This window comes from Saccostrea cucullata, unplaced genomic scaffold (genome assembly GCF_032062105.1).
Source record: "Saccostrea cucullata isolate Sc308-1 unplaced genomic scaffold, CSIRO_AGI_Scuc_v1 ctg2602, whole genome shotgun sequence".
NCBI classification, from domain to species: domain Eukaryota; kingdom Metazoa; phylum Mollusca; class Bivalvia; order Ostreida; family Ostreidae; genus Saccostrea; species Saccostrea cuccullata.
This window is the reverse complement of record NW_026935693.1, coordinates 9,417-29,701: the sequence shown is the minus strand read 5'-3', so window position 1 is coordinate 29,701 and position 20,285 is coordinate 9,417. Positions and strand designations below refer to the sequence as shown.

The window sequence follows — 20,285 nt, the reverse complement described above, 5'->3', positions numbered from 1 at the left end:
GCATGCTTTACGCATGAATAGTTTCTAAAACGAGGTAAATTATTGACAAGCAAGTTGACGAAACAAAAATATTAGCAGTCCTGTTTAAAGTCATCATTTCGTAAGTTCTATGGTCGATACAATGGCATTGTCAGCAAATACAGTTTATCATTGAGTCAAATGCTGACTGACGTTTTTGATACCAATTGTTAAGTCCATTATTTATACACTGATTTAATGACAGATTTTTCCCGTTATTTCCTGATCATAACAAGGGCGGGTGTGACCGGTCAGCAGGGGATGCTCACTCCTCCATGGCACCTGATCCCACCTCTAATATTCCGGGGATCCGTGTTTGCTCTACTCCTATTTTGTATTGTTTTATGGACTTTGAGACTGAATACTGTTTGTTATCTCCATATCCTTCTTTGCTATCTGGTCACATCCGCCCAATGCTCCTCGTCATGATCAGGAAATAACAAAAAAAAAATCCGTCGTCATTCCAGTGTATTCCAGTGTATGAATTAAGGACTAACAATTAGTATACGAAATTATGACATTAAAGAAGATTGCTAATATTTTTGTTTCATTAAGTTGTCTGTCAATATTTGTCAATAATTTACCTCCTTTTATAAACTGTTCACACGTAGAGCATGCTCTTGTGTACCAAACAACAGAAAGGTATAAAGTCCATATGCAGGTGATGAACATTTTCTCTAAAAAATGAAGTTATGAGGTACATTTTGTTCTTGATAAAAGCATTCTACATATCACTACTCTCTTTTTTTCCCTTTAAAATATTCCGAGGCTGACAATTATAAGTGGTATAGGAATGGGTATTTTTGTAATTAATGAAATATCCTGGTCGCTTTTTGATTGATTTAACTTTTGATAAAATTAAATTGCAACCAAACGTAACATCTGGATTATGCAAAATGTGTTCTTAAGAGTGTTTAAACTGTATCAATAGCTTCAGCCATGGTCTCGTTTGAATTGAAAGAGAATATATTTCGTACATTTTTCTTAAAATGAACTTTGTTGCGACCTTTTCACATCCAATTGCAGTTTACGAAAATATTTTGTGTAGTGATGATGTCAATGTTGATTTCATCTGCGATGGAAACGAATCTTGTCATTGGAAAAACTTGGCGTCACAAAGGTGTATATGTTCAAGATTACATCAATGAATGTGATCCTGTAACCACAGTTAAGAGATAACTTAATATGGTGTTGAAAATAAAAAAAGTAAAACGTATATTAAATTTTATTTACAGTTAGCAAGTATATTTCCTCATTGATTGCCACAGTGCTGCATAAGGGTACATGTGTATTTAAATAAATCATCTTTCAACATAACGTAAAATGTCGATTGTCAATTGACTGGTCAACAGAGGATTCTTTCTCGTATTAGGGACCTGGCCCCAGGATCATTCCGGAGTCAAATTTTCAACCGCTTTTAAATTGTTTATTTTTGTAAATAAAATTAATTTGAAGACAACAACTCTTTAATAGAGGAGTACTGTAATATATTATTTTTTTTATTTACTTGATATTTTTAACGGTTTAGTAAAAGAAAACAGTTTGATTTAAGCTTCCTTTATTTCTGTTGTTAATATTCTTTTAATAAGAATTGTCACTTTTTCTTTTGGTCACCTTTTTTATTATTCATGCATAAACTGCAAAAGAAAGGAAACAAATTACAACACTATGAAAATGGTTACATTTTTGTATAATAGTGAGGAAGACTAAGATTTCTTCGCCCATGAAAATCATATTCCGCAAGGGCAACACCCCAGGGGAATATGATTTTGATGGGCGAAGAAATCATCATGTCTCCCGTACATTCATGCAATAAATTGATTATTATACCAATTCAAACGCAGTGCAGAAAATATCAAGAAAATTCAATAAAGAAACATTTGTAGAGTGATAGCTATATCTTTAGATAACGTCATTGCATTATATTCATGCATATACATAATCCTCTGAAGTAATCCTGTGTTGCTGATGTCACATGTAGCATTTTTTTTTGCTAAGAAGGTGTTCGATGTTAATGGTTTATGTTTAATAGGTTAGATATGGCGCTATCCGTAACATTTAAACCTCTTGGAATTGTAAATTTTGGTATCCTTGCTTCCAGTCGCCCATTTTCCTCCTATCTGTGCAACATTCAGATGCAGCAATTTAAGGAAGAGTCATTTTTCAGATAAAACAAGATTCAAAATATCGAGGACCCTCGCTTTGGATGGCCCCTTTGTACCTGAAGGAATTGCATCAAAATTCAACAAATGAAACTTGAGATAAAACATTTGGGGGAAATTTTGCAAAATCATGTCTTTTCGTCTCTGAGACTTGTAGAATAGCAGCCTTTCCATATAAAAACAAAAGATATGACAAAGCTTTCAAATATTTTTCAGTGCAATCTTCCTACTAAGCGTTTAATTTTTTGAAGATTATTTCATACTTTAAAATTTTATATTGACATTATTACTCAATGATATATATAATCTATGTCAGTAAGAATCATCTTAGTAGCTGCATTGTGACGCCAAATTCATGAAACACGAAGATTTGTTGCAGGGCAAAATCGATAAACACGTGACTGTCTCGGCCAATTTGATATTATCTAATTAGTGGTTTAATAAATAACAATCCAAAGGTAAGAGCAGGACTTAAGTATATGCAGACAAACAGATAAATAAGCCAACAGACAGACATACAAATCAAAAACTTTATTTTCTATGTATCTTGTTACAAAAGCTTTGATTGGTTACAGAACGGATGTAAATCTCCAGGCAGCCGACTTGAGCCGGTGGTAAATAAAACGTGAATTCGAAACAATAAACTTTTTTCTTTGATAAGAAAAATACGAAAGTTACGATGCATTGTAGTTCGTAGTTATTTTATCAATTGATTGAGACACAGTTGAGAATTTTTAAGGTTACATAGGAAATGGATTCGTTTATAAAGGCTTATCAGGGGAGTACTGTGATATACCACGGGTTGTATTCTTCAGCCTCAGGTTGTATGGAATAAAACCCGGATTAAATACACGTATACGATTCAGAGGGCAAAAAATATTCTTGAAAAAAAGATGATAAAATCAAATACATATGAATCTAAGATTTTGACAAGCATGATTAGTATTTTTTTTTAATTTTATAAACATGTATACAAGGAATATCGGGTGTCAATTTTAGTTTTACAATAAAAATCCAGAAAAAGTTGCAATTGGATTTCCATTATCTGAATAGAGTCGAGGCGATGTTACATATGCAGCTACCCATATCCGATCACCTTTGATCAATTCAAGACTGATCATGTTAGAAGCTGCTGAATATACAGATTTTGAATCTCCACGTGCACCAATGACAACCTGAGAAACTCCATTTTTATTTATTTTTACCCAGGAGTTGTGTGATTTTTCTGACATGATAGAGCAAAAGAATACATATGTTCCGTTTATGGGGGCAGTAAATACCCCATCACTTGGGTTATAAGCATTTCCCTTATTGGTTATTACATGTGGAAATACAACTGTTTGGGAGGATCCAATAGCTGTTGTACTTTTAATCACTGCTGTGAACACGACTCCTGTCCTTTGGAGACTACGAAACTCTGGAAATTAATGCAAATGAAACCTTATTAAGTGAATTCTAAAATCATCATTATTTTTGTCTTATTTAGTTAACTGTCAATGTATGTGAGTGTGAGTGTAGATAAATACATGGATATATGAGGTGGTGTAGGGGGAGTATGTATTTTTTTTTGGGGGGGGGGGGGCGGGGGTCCCAAATAACGCTTACCTTATTCTTAATAATGTCAATTGAATTGCTTGGCAATGGTAATGTCATAACAGGGGCATATAGTGTTTGTCATGTCTGTCTTCCGTCCATCTGTCACACTTTGCGTTCAGCTCTGTTTTAAAGAAGCTATCCAAGATATTTTCATCAAACTTCATATGCTGATAGATATTAATAATGGCTATGCAACTGCATCAACATTTTTAGACCAAAATGCCATCATTGTTGTGCTTCTATTTTTTTTCCTTTCAACTGCTCAGAAAACAATACATAATTGCGCAAATGCTTTATAATTCTACAAATTAACAATTGCTGATTTGTTCTACCATCTGATTTATTCAGATCCTTTCAACTTGATAAACTACTTTTGTAATTTTTGATAAAGCGATCACCGTAGGACAGAATCCTAAAATATTTATGTAATGATTAATTCTTATTTTTTTTTCATATCTTATATAAAGCGTTAAATTATATTCAATTTGATAGTTAGCACTTGCTGAAATATCAGCTTTACGAGTACATTATTTTATTTCCTTTTAAAGATTTGTTCAATAATTTACCAAACAAAGCTCCTATTCCGTAAGAATATAAGGATGTTTCAAATGCATGTAAATAATAGAGAATTGCAACTAGTGGTTTATTTAGAATAAGTGTAAAAGATGTTTCATTTCATTGTTGGTTATATCAACACATTTATTTAAAGATGTATGTTTTATTTTCATATATTTAGAAAAAAATGGGAATTTAAATTCTTAATCGTTGTTATAAATATCTGGGAAAGAACTTTATTCAGTAATAACCAATATTTGCCCCCCAAATTAAACTTTGATGGAGATATATTTAATTAAGTTCTGAAACAGGGGAGTATATGCTGAGTTCAAAGCACTGAATATTTTCATAAGTAATGGCGCCAAATGTACGTAATGACGTCACAAACATGACGTTAATTTCAGTTTTTTATGAATTTTACAGAAAAATGCATATATTTCGTCGATATTTTGAGTAAAAGTCACCAAGCGCATGTGTGTTCAGGATCCATATTTTGATATAATGTGTAGAATGATAATATCAATGAAATATGTCAATATTGTTCCTGAAGAAACTTGCTCTTTATAAATCTTAAAGCCAAAACTGTTGAAATTTTGCTCATTTTTTCCTCTTTCTGAAAAAGGATATGAAATCGGACCTGTTTGTGACGTCATAAAAACAAAAATTGTGAATACACTGCTTTGACACTATAATATTTTCTGTCAATTTTATATTTCTCGTACAATTTTTTGAATTCAGCACATTTCAGGAAGTTTTCAAAATTTGACTTTTGTGGGGGCAAATGTATGCAATATACCGCATATAGTTCTTTAATTTAAATATTCTACTTTGGGATGTCAAAGTATTAGAATTATAATAATTGGAATATTTTGACAGTAATTTGATATGCATCTTTTTTTTAAAGAATATATTAATATCTATTGTATCATATTGATTATGCATTTAGGAACATTCAAATTCAAATTTTATGTCTTTTATCTCAAGAAAGCCTATAACAATAGTCCTTAAGCTTAAATCATTTACTGATAATTTCATTTTAGTTCTATTTTTCTACATTTTTCAAATCATTATCTGCTATATTTTCACATGTTACTTACCAGTCCATTGGGACCATTTGAACGTGAACTCAGTTACGTCCTCGTTAGCTTTTTCAAGAGATTTATTAACATAGGCGGATAAAATATTCAACGTGTCTTCTGTTGCAGCGACCCGATAGACGATGTTATTTTCACTGATTACCTGTAAGGTATCACTGATCTGATTTAGCTTTTCATCCAAAATCTTCAATTCTCGTTTCAGCTCCACGTTTTCCACCCTTATTTGCTGGTCTTTGATCTCCAGATCCTGTAAATCATTTTTAAGACTCGCGAGTTTTGTCTTCATAACTTCCCGATTGTTTTTATTGTCTATGGCATCCATGACCAAGTCCTGGATTCTTTGTACCATTGAGAAACGTACAAGGCTCTCCTGATTTAGAATTTCCCTTAAGACATTGGACGCTTTATCCGATGCGGTACTAGGTACCAAACCATTTTTATCAGATGTCTTGTTCTGGGGTAAGGATACCTGCCCAAATGTTTCATACACGCACAAAGAAAGTACTAGACATGGTACGTATAAAGCTCCCATCTCTGTGGCTTACTTGTTTCTATCTGAAACTGCTTTATTTAATAGGCAAGGAAGAACTTCTTATTTATTTTGCAAACCGCGAGAGGTTGCGCATGACACAATATTTAAAACATAAAACGTTTTGCCGAAAGATGGATTTTGATTGGTTGTTAGTAAATAATGTAAAACACGTAAAATCTAAAAGATGCTGTGACATCCCTAAATTTGTTGATTTATGTACTCATTTATAATGGGTATATGCTTCCATTTAAACAACGAGATTTTATGTGTTTTAAATGAAACTGGGTAAGACAATTGAGAATAATTTCATGCATTTATAATATTATCTTTATTTAAAAATATAAAAACAGTTCTTAACCTTAAATTTTATAATAGTATTTTCATTAATGCTTTTGGGTTAAAAGATTTTTTGATAATGTATTCTTAAACCATACTGATTAATGTTATATGTTTTATGCAGCGAGTACACCCACACTCTTCTTCCTCTATCTCTTCTTGTGTGCACTTTAAATAATACTAGACAAAAGTAACTTAAAAGACTTAAAATCATTTTATATTTCGATCTTAACTAACAGATCGACAGTATGCTCATCATAGAGTTCATTTTTACTTAGAAATGAGAACTTCATTAAAACATTAACAACTGTTCACTCCTCTGGAAAATGTAGGTCACTGACCAAGCATCCGAAGCAAGTGTGGTTGTATTAATTTACATATTTTGTATTATATAGAAATAAAGCTTTTGCACCTAAGACCAGTTTGTTTCAAATGTATATATGTTATTCATTTACCATTGTGCAAATATTTTGGTTTGGATGAATATAGTGAAGTGAACATGTACTAGTATCCATAATTTACTTATTCACAATCAATTCGCTACATATCAAAAGCATTCTTAGACTCAGAAAAGAGAAGCCCGAACAATTTAATAGAGTGCACTTTAAAATGTTTTGCTATTCTACTTAAAATGTTTTGCTATTCTACTTATATATTTATTCATTATTCATAATAAATATTCCCAAGATTTGTTTGACCGTATATATGTAAATATTCTCACAATTACTATTTCAGTTGATATTCTGGTAATGCTGAAGTGTTATATTAATTACTAAACTTTTTAATTAAAAAATTGAATATGTTTGAGGAAATGGGTTTCAAAATAAAGCTTAGTTCGATCATTCTTAATGCAGTTAACATAACGTCATTAGATTTCAAATAAATTTATATATGTTTACAGAATTCGGATTTAGATATTATATGCTGGATTTGGTCTGGATATTTTACTACATCTAAAAAGTAAGTCTACGTCATAGGTTTTTATCTCTAAGTATGTATTTTAACGGATTTGAATGATTTCCATGTACACAATTGAAATATTTGCTTATCTTACGAGGGTTGTCCGGAAAATCGTGGACAAAGCGTATTTCTCGAAAAATAATGGAGACACTAAGCTGAAATTTTTAGTGAACGTTTATTCATCATATTTAAGTGCATTATAGTTTTTTTTTTATAAAATATAAACAAAAATAAAGATTTTATTATGCTTGAATGTGCACAGGGTCCTACGGCGCACGGTCAAAAACGAAGGTTTTATTAGAAAATACTGAGTATAATATTTTGAAATAAAAGATTTAAATATGTATGTAAGATTGGGGTAAAAATTATCCTTATTCGATTACGTAATTCATTTTGTCTTGTTTTAAAAAATTCAAGACCTTTGGTCAATGTTTGGCCGTTTCCTGAGCATTCGACATAGAAAAGTGGTGAACACAACGAACAATGGTGACTTTTGATGACGTTACGGCGTACCGGAAAGCAGTTCGCTTTGATTTAGATGGTTAATAACACCGCAAGAATTTAAGTGAATGCAAAAGAAAAAAAAACCCTAACATTACCTGATCTTTAGTATAGAAATGAAATGGGAGTTTTCTTTGTAAAGTCTTTATTGATAGATTCCCGAGGTAGTACAAAACATACGGACAAACCGCTATATTGTTACAGCAAAAGACGACGTCACTGTTGATCGTCAATATAAGATTGTTATATAAAAGATTAGTTGAATGATGGTTGGAATATTGTCCGTATATTACTAATAAATCCTCAGAAGATCGCAAGTTTGTGCCAGATTGATCCCTTAATAGCTTATGGAAATTAAAGTATGTGCATCTATGAAAATCCGAAAATTAAGTGGGACTAATCCAACTTTACTTTAAGCGCAAAAATGCAACGTGACGATGTTTTAGACACTTTGACGTTATCATCCGTGCACCGTAAGGCGATACAATACATAACATAAAATTTCATAATTCGTATATTTATGCATATATCTATTCGCAGTACAGTTAATGTGCGCAATGGAAATATCGACTAAATTTTGTATTATGAATGTATTTGTAATCGGGATGGCGATCATTTTTGGTACATTATTTATATCGGATAATTGTTATTATGATTAATAACTACATTTCGAGGACGATTATATTTTATATTGAGACAAGTCACGTGATGCGACAGTCAAGCGATTTTAGCACATTGACTTGAAGTATTGATGTAACATATAAATATCACTAGTACAAGGGCATAACCAAGTTAGATTTCCAAGTTTTGTATATGAATATTTTCAACGCGCATCATTGTTTCTAAAAAGTGCTGAGATCCTTTCTAAATTCTGCAATTTCATTGTTAAAATTATACTTGTATGATCGAATGCTATATTTTTTGCTGGTCAGCGGCATGAAATATTGATATAATTAAATCGTTTTTAAGATTTCATCAGGATCGCAGCACTTTCCAGATACCTTAATAGTTCTATAGTTAAAATGTAAAAGCTGACTTTGATCCATAGAGTGTATGCCCTTGCACTAGATCGATTTATTAAGACCCCCACATTACCCACCGATGCACTTGCATACAAATATACGGCAGTGTCAATTAAATACGTAATGTACAGAAAATATATTAAGAAAATAGTGAAGAAGACATTAAACACAAGTTATTGGCCCACAGAATATCTGTAAATAATATTTTATTTAATTAGAGAATACATATTTTGTCGAGAAAATATTACTTGATCTGTCTCTCACTGCATACAATCTACGTCACGTTGTATAAGAAATGACGTCATATTGACAAGTGTATTGCGATCAGTGACTTGTTTATAACTTGTGATGTGGGATTTAATTAAGGACAAAAGAACACGCTGTAGTAAGTTTTTATGTAGTTTGATGATTTCTTACTGGTTAAATTAGCAGATAAACTAATTTTGTGGTATCTTAAAGAAATGCTGTATGACGCATATTGTGTAGAATGTCATGGTCAAGTTTTCCCGTACAGATTAGCCTCCGCCTCCTTTTTGTAACCTTAACTGTGCTGCGTATGCAATTTGCTATGTTTATTCAGGAAATATGTTCTAAAAAGTAGTGAAAATTTCAGAACACAGTGATGATAATTATTCACGCGAGACAATTTGTCTACGATTTTACCGGAAAATCCTGACGTATACACAGTTTTGAAAGATTTGGATCATTCATAATGCACTTAGAAATAAAACATTTTCAGCTTGAAGTTAGCGGAGGTATAATATATGGATATTGTGTGTGAAGTGACATACTACTAAAAAAGTTATGCATCTAGACAGTTTATCTTATTTTTTGACATTTCAATTTGCTCATTATGTCTAGGTTCTAAAGTGAAACATCCATTAAGCTAACAAATGGAGTAATTACTTCCTACATAACAATTAACTCAAATTGTTGCAAAATAATAAACCTGACAACTGATATTCTTGCTTTCAATTCAGTTTAACATCAAATAAAATTGTACAACGCAATTGAAAGGAGGCATTGACTTTGTTTATGCATGTTTTACATGTATATTCTTTAAAAGTAAGTTTACCTTCAAACACATTGAGGCATTAACAAATTAAAAAAAGGTACGAGTAACATTGAGTACATCTCTCTCTCTCTTTCTTTCTCTCACACACCCTCTCTCACACACCCTCGCACACACACACATTTTAGGTCATGAAATGTACCCATACAGTGACTGAAAAATCCTATAATTTAAATTTCTTCTTCTCAAGAAATATTGTGCCTTTGAGTATGACCGAGCGAAAAGAACTTCCACCCAGTAAGTATAATTTTCCAGGCATATCAAAATTTGTGAACTAGCGTCATTTGAGGTACATCGATGAATTTTTGATTTAACATTTAACAATAAAGCAATACATAAAATGAACTATAAATCATATTTTTTTTTATAAATTGTTACTGTTTTTGTCATCATTTGTATGTCCAGAAGGTGCAACCATGAACAAGGCGTATATTCTCTCTAATTGAATCTGAGAAACACTTTTTTGTTATGAACATTTTGTCACCCGAAATTCATATATATTCACACATGTGTTATAACATTGTCCCCTTAAATTTGCCATTTTTACTTTAAGTCCAATAAACAATACAAAAAAGGAGCAGAGCAGACACAGAATTTTAAACCATTAGAAGTGGGATAAGGTGTCATGGAGGAGTGAAGAACCCCTGCCGACCTGTCACATCCGCCGTGCTCTTTATCGTGATTGGGAAATAACAAATTTGTCACAGTAGCAGGTGTCAGTCGTGTGATACATATTACCTGTGCGTATTCAGACCTCTTCTGGATTAGTGATAGAAATAATAATTTTATCTTGACAAAGTCATCTAGTGATAAAATTTATCAACAAACAGACATAAACATGCAGTTATATGCAGAATTATGGAGTACACACAGTGGAATTCACACATGTACAGGTCTCGCTAATGAAAAGAAAATGTCCTTCCCGAGATAGATAGGTGTCGCTGTACCTCAAGATTTTGTAGAGCAGTTACCACAAAAAGTGAAATTTTGTTTCGCTAATGAAAAAAATGTCCTTCCCGAGATAGATAGGTGTCACAAAAACTTAATGAACGAAAATAAGTGACTAGATATATACATGTATTAACAAACATAAATGTAGTTCTAATAAAGGTATAGACCCAGGGCTGCTGGACAGGTTACTAGTATTCTAATTAATAATTCTTTAACAAATTACATGAACACATAAATACAGACAGAACACTAATTGAAGTACATCTATTGTTTTCAAATAGGAGAAAGAGAAGAAAATTGTCATTAGATTGTAATATTTGGAAAAGAAGAACGTTTTTCATTCTGATTGTTAGTCCATTATTTACAAACTGAATTGACAACATTTTCTCGTTATTGCCCGATCATGCCAAGGAGCACACAGCGTCTGTGACCGGTCGACAGGGAATGCTCACTCCTCCATCTGATCCCATCTTCGATGTTTTGGAGACCCGTGTTTGCTCTGCTCCTATTTTGCACTGTTTTATGGACTTAGATATTGAATATTGTTCCTTATTTCCATATCCTTAGTTTCATAAACTTATTAGATACATGGGCAGAATTATAAAGCGACACACAGGGGAGTATGTGACAGGACATATAGAATCTTAATCTTAATACTTAACATAAGTTGAGTTATGCATACATCATTGATCTTTTTCGGATCCAGTGATGCGTTAATCCAAAAGTAAATCAATATGATGTACTCTGAAACTTTCATTGTAATTCAACTATATATAGTATTCTTGCATTCGAGTAAAAGATGATTTCATTAACGTCATTTATCTGGATTAGTTCAAGCAAAAGAAAAAGCTTTAGAATAGACATTCTTGTGTAGTTCGTTAAAAAAGGTTGTAAATACGAATGAAAAATGTCGTTTGGAGATTTAAAAGTAATTGATAAATATACGAAATATACAGACATAAAAACAGGACTGGAAGTGTGACATTTAAATCATTACTATCATGCATTTGTGAAAAGAACTTTGCGGTATTATTACATTTATTCTGCTATTCGTCATGAGTCATTTTTTTTTCTGTTGAACTTAATCTGATTTAAATGCACTGCAATCAGAAGATTAAGTATTCATAATATGTCTATGACTGGTGCAGGATGTGTCTAAACCGAAAGAAGATGAAATATTTCGAAATAAATAAACTAAACAAAATATTTCCTATGATTCCTTAACAGAAGGGGTAAATCGTGAAGGTAAGCAAGTAATCTTTCCTCGATGATATGTGTTTTTGTCCTGAACTAGTAAACGGAAAAAATACAAGAAAATATTCATTACGGAAATATTGTACGAAGCTTTAGTCGAAGGATTGCCTGTATTTGCTGATAAGGCCTTTGTATCCATCACAGAACTTTAAAAATTATGTCTGTTGATACTCTGTTTTATTTACTTGTTTCATCAACTCCATGATTAATAGTTTGCCTAACTTTAAACAATTGGTCATATCGATAGGGAAACATAAACTTCATATTATACAGGTGATAAGGCTACATTCCTACACAAATAAAAAAAGTTTATAAAGAAAAGTTTAGTTCTTAATGTTTATCATTAAGTTTTGTTTTAGCTTACATACACCGTTGTTCTATGATAAAATCTATATATACACTACGATTCTATTATTTCAAGTTCACGTGGATATAGCTAGTCTTCATATGAATGGCATAAGTATTGTTAATTAAGAAATGAAGCTTATTTGAGCTTATTTTAAAAGTAACGCCAGGCGGATTAAAACGTTTTTGACGTAACTCATTATGTCGTAGGCAGGTTGTGTTATACAAAATGGATAAAATCTTTTACCAAATCAAATGACGTGTAACAACTGAAATTAAATTATTTGCTATTTGCAAAGAATGCATTTCAGAAGCTTTCCATTTTTTTTTTTTTTTTTTTTACAATTTTCCAATTTCTGTTAGAAGATTGTCATCTAACAGACCTTCTAATCATGGGTTCTGGATCAAGCACCCAGTGTAGGAGTCGGAGGTGTTCTCAGTGTCATAGGAAAACAGAATTCTACTGTAACACATGTAATCATGACCTGTGTCTACTGTGTAAAGAGAGACACGTTACAAAATCAGTAACTAAATACCATGAAGTACAGTTTTATTTTACGAGCCAATGCAACAAGAATTTAACTGCGCAGTGTAAAATGCGACAGTGTTTTCAATGTCAGGGGGACACAGAATTCTACTGTAACACGTGTAAACATAGCCTGTGTCTAGAGTGTAAAGAGAGACATATAATAAATTTAGATACAATATACCATGATATTGTGATTTACCGTGAGAAAAATAAAGACCTTACAAAACATGAAACCTGTGAGAGACATCCAGACAGAAACTATGGCAAATATTGTCGGTCCTGTGAGCTTCCTGTCTGTATCCAATGTATAGAACACAAAAAACACAAACTTCTAGACATAAGAACAGCTTATATATTAAACAGACAAAAGTACAAAGAAAATTTTTACAACATTAGAAGTGAGACTCTCTACAACAGCAGTGTTACCCTGGCCAGAATCAAATTTGAGATAAAAATTTGTCACTTTGAAATAGCATACCTGCATTTAAAAATGTCAAGAAAGGCTCAACGTCTTATTGACACTATGATGTGTCATGTTAAAACTATACACAAACAACAGAAGAAAAAGCTGCGCAGTTATCTTCATTACTTATACAACGATGAAGTCGTATCTAAAAAGTTAAGAAAGAGACCGGTTAGATATCTTCTTTTTCTAAAGAAAGCATGCGCCTCCAAAGCCAAGAATACTGTAATTATGACACCAAATCATCTGACCTCTCCAGCTTCAGGAGACATTTTTAAGTTTCTGAGTGAAATCCAGACGGAGGAAAGAAAAGCTAAAGTTGAATCTCTGGTGAAAATGATGCGCACGCCTGTGTTGAAGAAAACTTTTACGATGGATGTTAGAGATGGATATCACATTTCATGTTTGTCTTCAGAGAAGTTTTGGATCAGTGATTTCTGGAAAAACAAAGCCATCCTCACAAACACAGAAGGTGAAAAACTACATCTCCAGAAAGGGATACTCGGTGGATACGGATCACATACAGTGAACAGTGCAGGTGAGCTAATTTATATAGACGAGAGTTATAACATTATCAAACTTTCTGAAGATAACAGATCAAAGTCTAACCTGATAACGAAAACAAAATCATGGGTACCACAATGTGTCTCCTCCTCTACTTTAAATGGAGAGTTATTACTGGTCGGGATGTATAATAATGAGACGTTTACAGAAGGAAAGATAAATCGGTACTCTGCCACAGGAAAGTTCAAACAAACAATACAATACAACGACGAGGGTAAAACACTATATTCGTATCCTAGACACATCACAGAAAACCGCAATGGGGATGTTATTGTGTCTGACAATAAAAGCGTAGTTGTGACAGATCGTGAAGGAAGTCATCGCTTCTCCTACACAGGATATCGAAAAGGATATCCACTATGGCCACGAGGTATCTGTACTGATGCGCTGTCAAACATTTTGGTGTGTAATGATCAAACTAACACAGTACATATGATTGATAAGAAGGGTCATTTTATCTCAGAGTTACTGACACAACAAAGTGGGGCAATATATCAACCAAGAAGCCTGTGTTATGACTACAAAAGTCATCTTCTCTGGATTGGGTCGTTTGAAGATAACAAAGTTAATGCTTACAGATATATAGAGAGGCAGATCTCTGAAAGTTATAATGATTAACAAGGACTAAGACTATTAGACATTTTATGACTTGTTCATAAAGAAATATATGCGGTATATTGCATATATTTGCCCCCACAAAAGTCAAATTTTGAAAACTTTCTGTAAGGTGCTGAATTCAATAAACTGTATGAGAAATATAAATTAACAGAAAATATTATAGTGTCAAAGCAGTGTATTCACAATTTTTGTTTTTATGACGTCACAAACTAGTCCAATTTTACATCCTTTTTCAGAAAGAGGACAAAATGGACAAAATTTCAACAATTTTAGCTTTAGAATTTATAGAGCGCAAGTTTGTTCAGGAACAATATTGACATAATTCATTGATATTATCATTCTACACATTAAATCAAAATATTGATCCTGAACACACATGCGCTCAGTGACTTTTACTCAAAATATCAACGAAATATGTATATGTTTCTGTAAAATTCGTTAAAAACTGAAATTTACGTCATGTTTGTGACGTCATTACGTACATATGGCGTCATTACTTATGAAAATATTCAGTGCTTTGAAGTCAGCATATACTCCTCTGTTTAAGAACTTAATTAAATATATGTCCATCAAAGTTTGATTTGGGGGGCAAATATTGGTTATTACCGAATAAAGTTCTTTATATTGTTTGTAGATTTTTGACATGGATCACTGTTTGTTATATATCATCAACTTTTCCGAATTATACAAAATTTTATTTATGCTTTTGTACAATTATGTTTCCTTTTAAAGAAGTTTAATAAATAGTCAACAATTGATCAGAGCCACTTAACCCTCCTGACTTAAGATCATGGTTGTTACAATGCAAATTATGAAACCTTCTGCTATTTAAACGTTCACATTTAAATTAAAAATAACACTTTAGCATTTCTTGTAGGAACTTAAATTAATCCTGAGTGATTTTAATCGCCATTTTGTATTGTGCAAACATGTTTTTTTACGTTCTTTGCAAGTTTTTATTACGGATATTATAGTTTTACAAGTTGTGTTGTATTTAGATGAAAAATTGTTTGTTAACCAGACAAAATTTAGTTTTTTTTAGTTTGTAAGTTTTAGAACATCTTCTCGTTGATATTTATAATTCTTGTGATCCTTCTCTAAAACTAGAGTTTACAAAACCGGTAAATTCCACATGTTGAAATTGAAAGCATACATTGAGAAGAGAACTAACAACTTTCCCCTATTAAAACGGTTACGAGAGTGAAGGTAAGAAAATTACTTTTACTTTTCATACCTTCATTTTCACTCGTTAAATTTCACTGATAAAGGATAATGATATAGAAAAAAAATCAGGTTTGACGCTGATTTATTTTTTTTCCTTCTTAACGAGGCCGAGTCTAATTCGAGTGCGCATCACTTTGCGCAGCTTTTTAATTTCATGCAGTCATTAATTATTTTAATTTTAATACAAAATTAACATTATTTTTAACTCCTACTGATCTGAAATTGTGATTTTACGACACTTTTTGGAAAATGAACGTTGAAATGGCTCTAACAACGTCACCATAGTTATGTAATTTTACCGTAATATGTCAATTTTAGAAGTATTTGGCTTCGACCTAGACCAATCGAGATGGTGAACTTTTTTTTGTTATTTCAGAATTTGGTGACTTTTTACAATAACTTTCTTCTACTTGAATGAAAAAGAAATCTCTAGGGCAGAAATACAACAAATATGGGGAAAATGTGATATTTTGGCGCTTTTCCAACAAATTCCCATAGGGTCCAATAGTAAAATATGACAACTTTTGAGACTGACCCCCAAAAAATCGGGATGGTAAACATTCGATTTTTCAATCTTAAAATATTAAATATAACTGTAAAAATTAATTATCAAACAATTATCAAAATCCCTAAAGCAGAAATAATTAGACTCGGCCTCGTTAAATATTGAGATTAAAAAGAAACATAATACAGATCGATTCTGACCTTTATATCTAGTTTAACAGGTCGGAGAGAATACTCGAAATAGGGTATTATCCGTGAAATCGCGTATAATACTCGATATTAGGGTATCGTTGAATCCGCGAAATCGGGTATAGGAGGTGTAATCACCTAATAAAACTTAAACAATGTGATGGCGCATGTTGCCGAGTTAACTTTCATCTAAATACACATGTTTTCTAAAGGTATCACTAGCCAAGTAAGAATTTGGGCGTCAAGATTAATGCGCTCGTGACAACAAATACCCGTGGAGCTCAGTACATTTCATGATCTGCATACAAAAAGGCGTTCGATTTGCTTTATATTTTTCCTTATGTTGAAAGTATATGCATCTTCCTAATGTTCATTCCCAACACAACAGAATTGTAAAGTATCAGAATTCGGGAATTTATAATAATTCCACATCAACACGACAAACATGAACAATTTGTAAATAAATCAAATTATACGGAAACACATTTCACACACAAGATATGATGCCATGTATAAACATCTATCGTATCTAATTATGCGTCATTAATTACTTTCATATTCATCTTGTGCATAAAATCAAATTTATTTATGAATGTATAAATAATGTAATGATAAAAATGTCTAAATGTTCGGCTAAAAGAACCTTCTTTCTCTTTTCTTTGAAAATCTTTTCTGTTTTATTTATAATTCAAACATATTTGCAGAATATGTCTTCAACATTTTAGCAGAGACAGTGATAATTTCAGGAATACAGCTTATGAGAGAACATAACTGTTGATCAATCGTTTAATTTCGCTAGGTCATCAATATTTTACCATTTCTTGGCGACTTCAAAAGGGGGGGGCGGGGGGGAGGGCTAAAGGCTTCTTGACCACCTCTGACAAAACAACCTCGACTGAGTTCTGCATTTGTCTAAGAGACCTCTCTTTGAATGTCACGGTCAGTTAAACTCGGTTACATATTTTTAGGGAAGATTTATTCATCAAATAAAAAGCATATAGGTAGACAAAAAGCAACCTGTTATGAATTAATGTTTATTATTTTAACACATTTTTTCAATATAGATGAGTATTAGGAAAAGTTAGGAAAAGTTATTGCCATGAGTAATACGCATCATAGATAAAATAACTTAAAGAAAACTTACATATTGTCTAGAACCAATCAGATAGTGCGTAAGATAGCGATATAAAAAAAATAAAGAGGTAAAATTTACCCTGTCTATCAAATAGTATAATAAAGAAAGGAAGTGGCTACGATTTTTTATGAAATTTTAATGTCCGATGAGGAATTATATTCCCAAAAAGTAAGACAAGAGTTTCCAAGGCAATTGAACACTCTAATATTTCAGTTTGTTCATTAACATGTTCATAAACGTAAAAACTAAAAGAAATGTGAAAACTTGACTATGTAATTCATATTTCAATGTGACTGTAACTCGATCTATATTGAGAAATTCAATGCATTATAAGCTCATGAAAAGATGTATACATTTGACATTTTTTTTATCCCCTCCCCCTCCCCCCCCCCAAAAAAGCAAGAAAATCCTGTTCATATGACTTCTCGCTCTCAATTTTCACTCAAATGCATAAAATAAAGGTTAAATAGCATATCTTGTATCGATTAAAATACAACTAAAAAATTTACGGTGTCTTTGAATAAAAATTTCATGCTAAATTGACATGAAAAAAAGATACTCAAATTCAATTTTTTTAGCTATTTTCAAAATGTTTTCTCGTGGGTATTTATTTAATCTTATTTTATTTTCTTCCTTATTATAACGTTGATATTCTGTTATGGCAGAGATATACAATTATGAATCGCTTATACTATACTATCTAACTGTTAGGAATAATTTATATTTCACGAGAAAGGGACGCCATACATTTTTCAGTAAAAATACATGACACGGCGCTAGTCGTTTAATTTCTTTAAATTTTCACGTTTTGTGAATAGTGCACAAATTAGAAAATTAAGTATATGGAATAACTTAATGGGAAATAAAGACAAACGAAGTCTAGTTTTTTGTTTTTAGAAATTATATTGAAAAATAATAACGCCATTGTGTCTTCTTTGTTTCCCCAGCAGTGTTTGTCGTTTGATTTTAAACTTATTTGATAACCGTATAAATTAGGTTTAATAAAAATAAATCCACAAGATACTGATGTACAAGTAACAGTTACTGGCATAATGCGTCGTTGCTTTATTCTTTAGTTTTTATAGAAAGTTGCACGGAATACCCGATTTCGCGGATTCAACGATACCCTAATATCGAGTATTATACGCGGTTTCACGGATAATACCCGATTTCGAGTATTCTCTCCAACCTGTTTAAAATTACATGTACTTGCAAATGAATCAGTTTTTGACTGTCATCATTAAAAACACACTGAAAAATGAATGGCAAAGACTGCCTCTCAGAATATCAGTGTCAGGATTCTACATGATAAAGGGGGCAATATTTTTGATAATGAATTCAAACAGGAAAAGAGATATTTTTGAGAAGCTTCTTCATTTGACCTTACTGTATAATCTTTAATTTAGAAGATTGTTCATAAAGACCTTGACCCTACCTGTCATGGACCCTCTTGGATTCAGAACCGTATATAAAGTATGGTAGTGTTTGGAATGTCCAAAGGACATGTGTGTAAATTAAAGTATGGCAGTGTTCGGAATTTCGAAATGTTCGACGTGTATAGAGTAAGGCAGTGTTCTGAATGCCTTTGGGATACAGAATTTTCCTGTAACACTTTCAAACTTGACTTGTGTCTACAGTGTAAAGAGAAACACATTATTGATCTGGATACAATATACCATGATGTTGTGATTTACCGTGAGAAATATGAATTTGTCTTAAAACAAGAAACCTGTGAGAGACATCCAGGCAGAGTCTATGAAATGTTCTTTGATTCATGCCACATGCCCGCCTGTGATCAGTGCACAAAACACACGCAGCGTAAGCTATTCGTTGCTTGTTATCAAAGTACAGAACAAAGAGAACATAAAATACATGACATTTAAAAGGCATATTATACAAACCGCCAGCAGTGCAGGAAACATATACTATAGTCTGCCCCACGACCGGAACGTCACTACTTTTTGCAAAATATCTCAAAATAAATAAATACCTTGGACTTTAACCTATATCCGTTTGGTAGATTGATTTTTTTCCAAACTTCCTGCATTTATCCGAACCCTCGAGGTCAACCAGTGTATACACACGGCGGCAAATTCAAAGTCTACGGGGATTTAACATGGTAAACTCGTCCATTAACGTCTAGGTTACGGGGCCGGGAACCAGTTTTTGAAGGGAGTACTCGTCCTTTGCAAAATGAATTTCCGCAAAATCTTTAAAAATTTAAGGAATTAAAGCCATATATGGCGTATGTACAATGAAATTTATTAGACTAAAGTTATAAGAACTTCTTATTTGTATCATTACTTTATATAAAGATAGAACTTTTCCGTAAATTACAAAATCTAAGTCAATTGCGTTATAAAGATATCACAATTTAATTTGGATTCTCGGAATTTTCTCCGACTCGGAAGAAAATACAAAAGATTTAAATAACACATTACAGAGAAGATAAAATTGTATTATTAGATAAAACGAGGTGTTCTCCGTGTTCAGAATTGTATGAAAAGCTTTAATTTAAATGTATTAACTATATTTCTTCACTTAATTTTGTATTTTTCAAAAATGTATTTTTTGATCAGTTACGCCATATATGGTTTTAATTTAAATTGCTTTCACTGATAATACAACTTTTACTTTGAATTAAAATTATTTTTAACA

At 32.1% G+C, this 20,285-nt stretch overlaps 2 protein-coding genes across 2 annotated transcripts; one reads left to right on the top strand and one right to left on the bottom strand.

Moving 5' to 3' along the window:
- Positions 1-2,696: 2,696 nt before the first annotated feature.
- On the bottom strand, positions 2,697-6,011 carry LOC134243592 (uncharacterized). Its single transcript, XM_062725844.1, has 2 exons — positions 5,429-6,011; positions 2,697-3,597 (listed from the first exon to the last, which is right to left on the bottom strand). The coding sequence occupies exons 1-2, from the start codon at positions 5,958-5,960 to the stop codon at positions 3,182-3,184; spliced, it is 948 nt and encodes a 315-aa protein (XP_062581828.1). The 5' UTR covers positions 5,961-6,011; the 3' UTR covers positions 2,697-3,181.
- Positions 6,012-12,793: 6,782 nt separating this feature from the next.
- LOC134243588 (uncharacterized) lies at positions 12,794-14,575 on the top strand. Its single transcript, XM_062725842.1, has one exon. It carries the CDS (start codon positions 12,794-12,796, stop codon positions 14,573-14,575), a length of 1,782 nt encoding a protein of 593 aa, XP_062581826.1.
- The last annotated feature ends 5,710 nt before the right edge of the window (positions 14,576-20,285 follow it).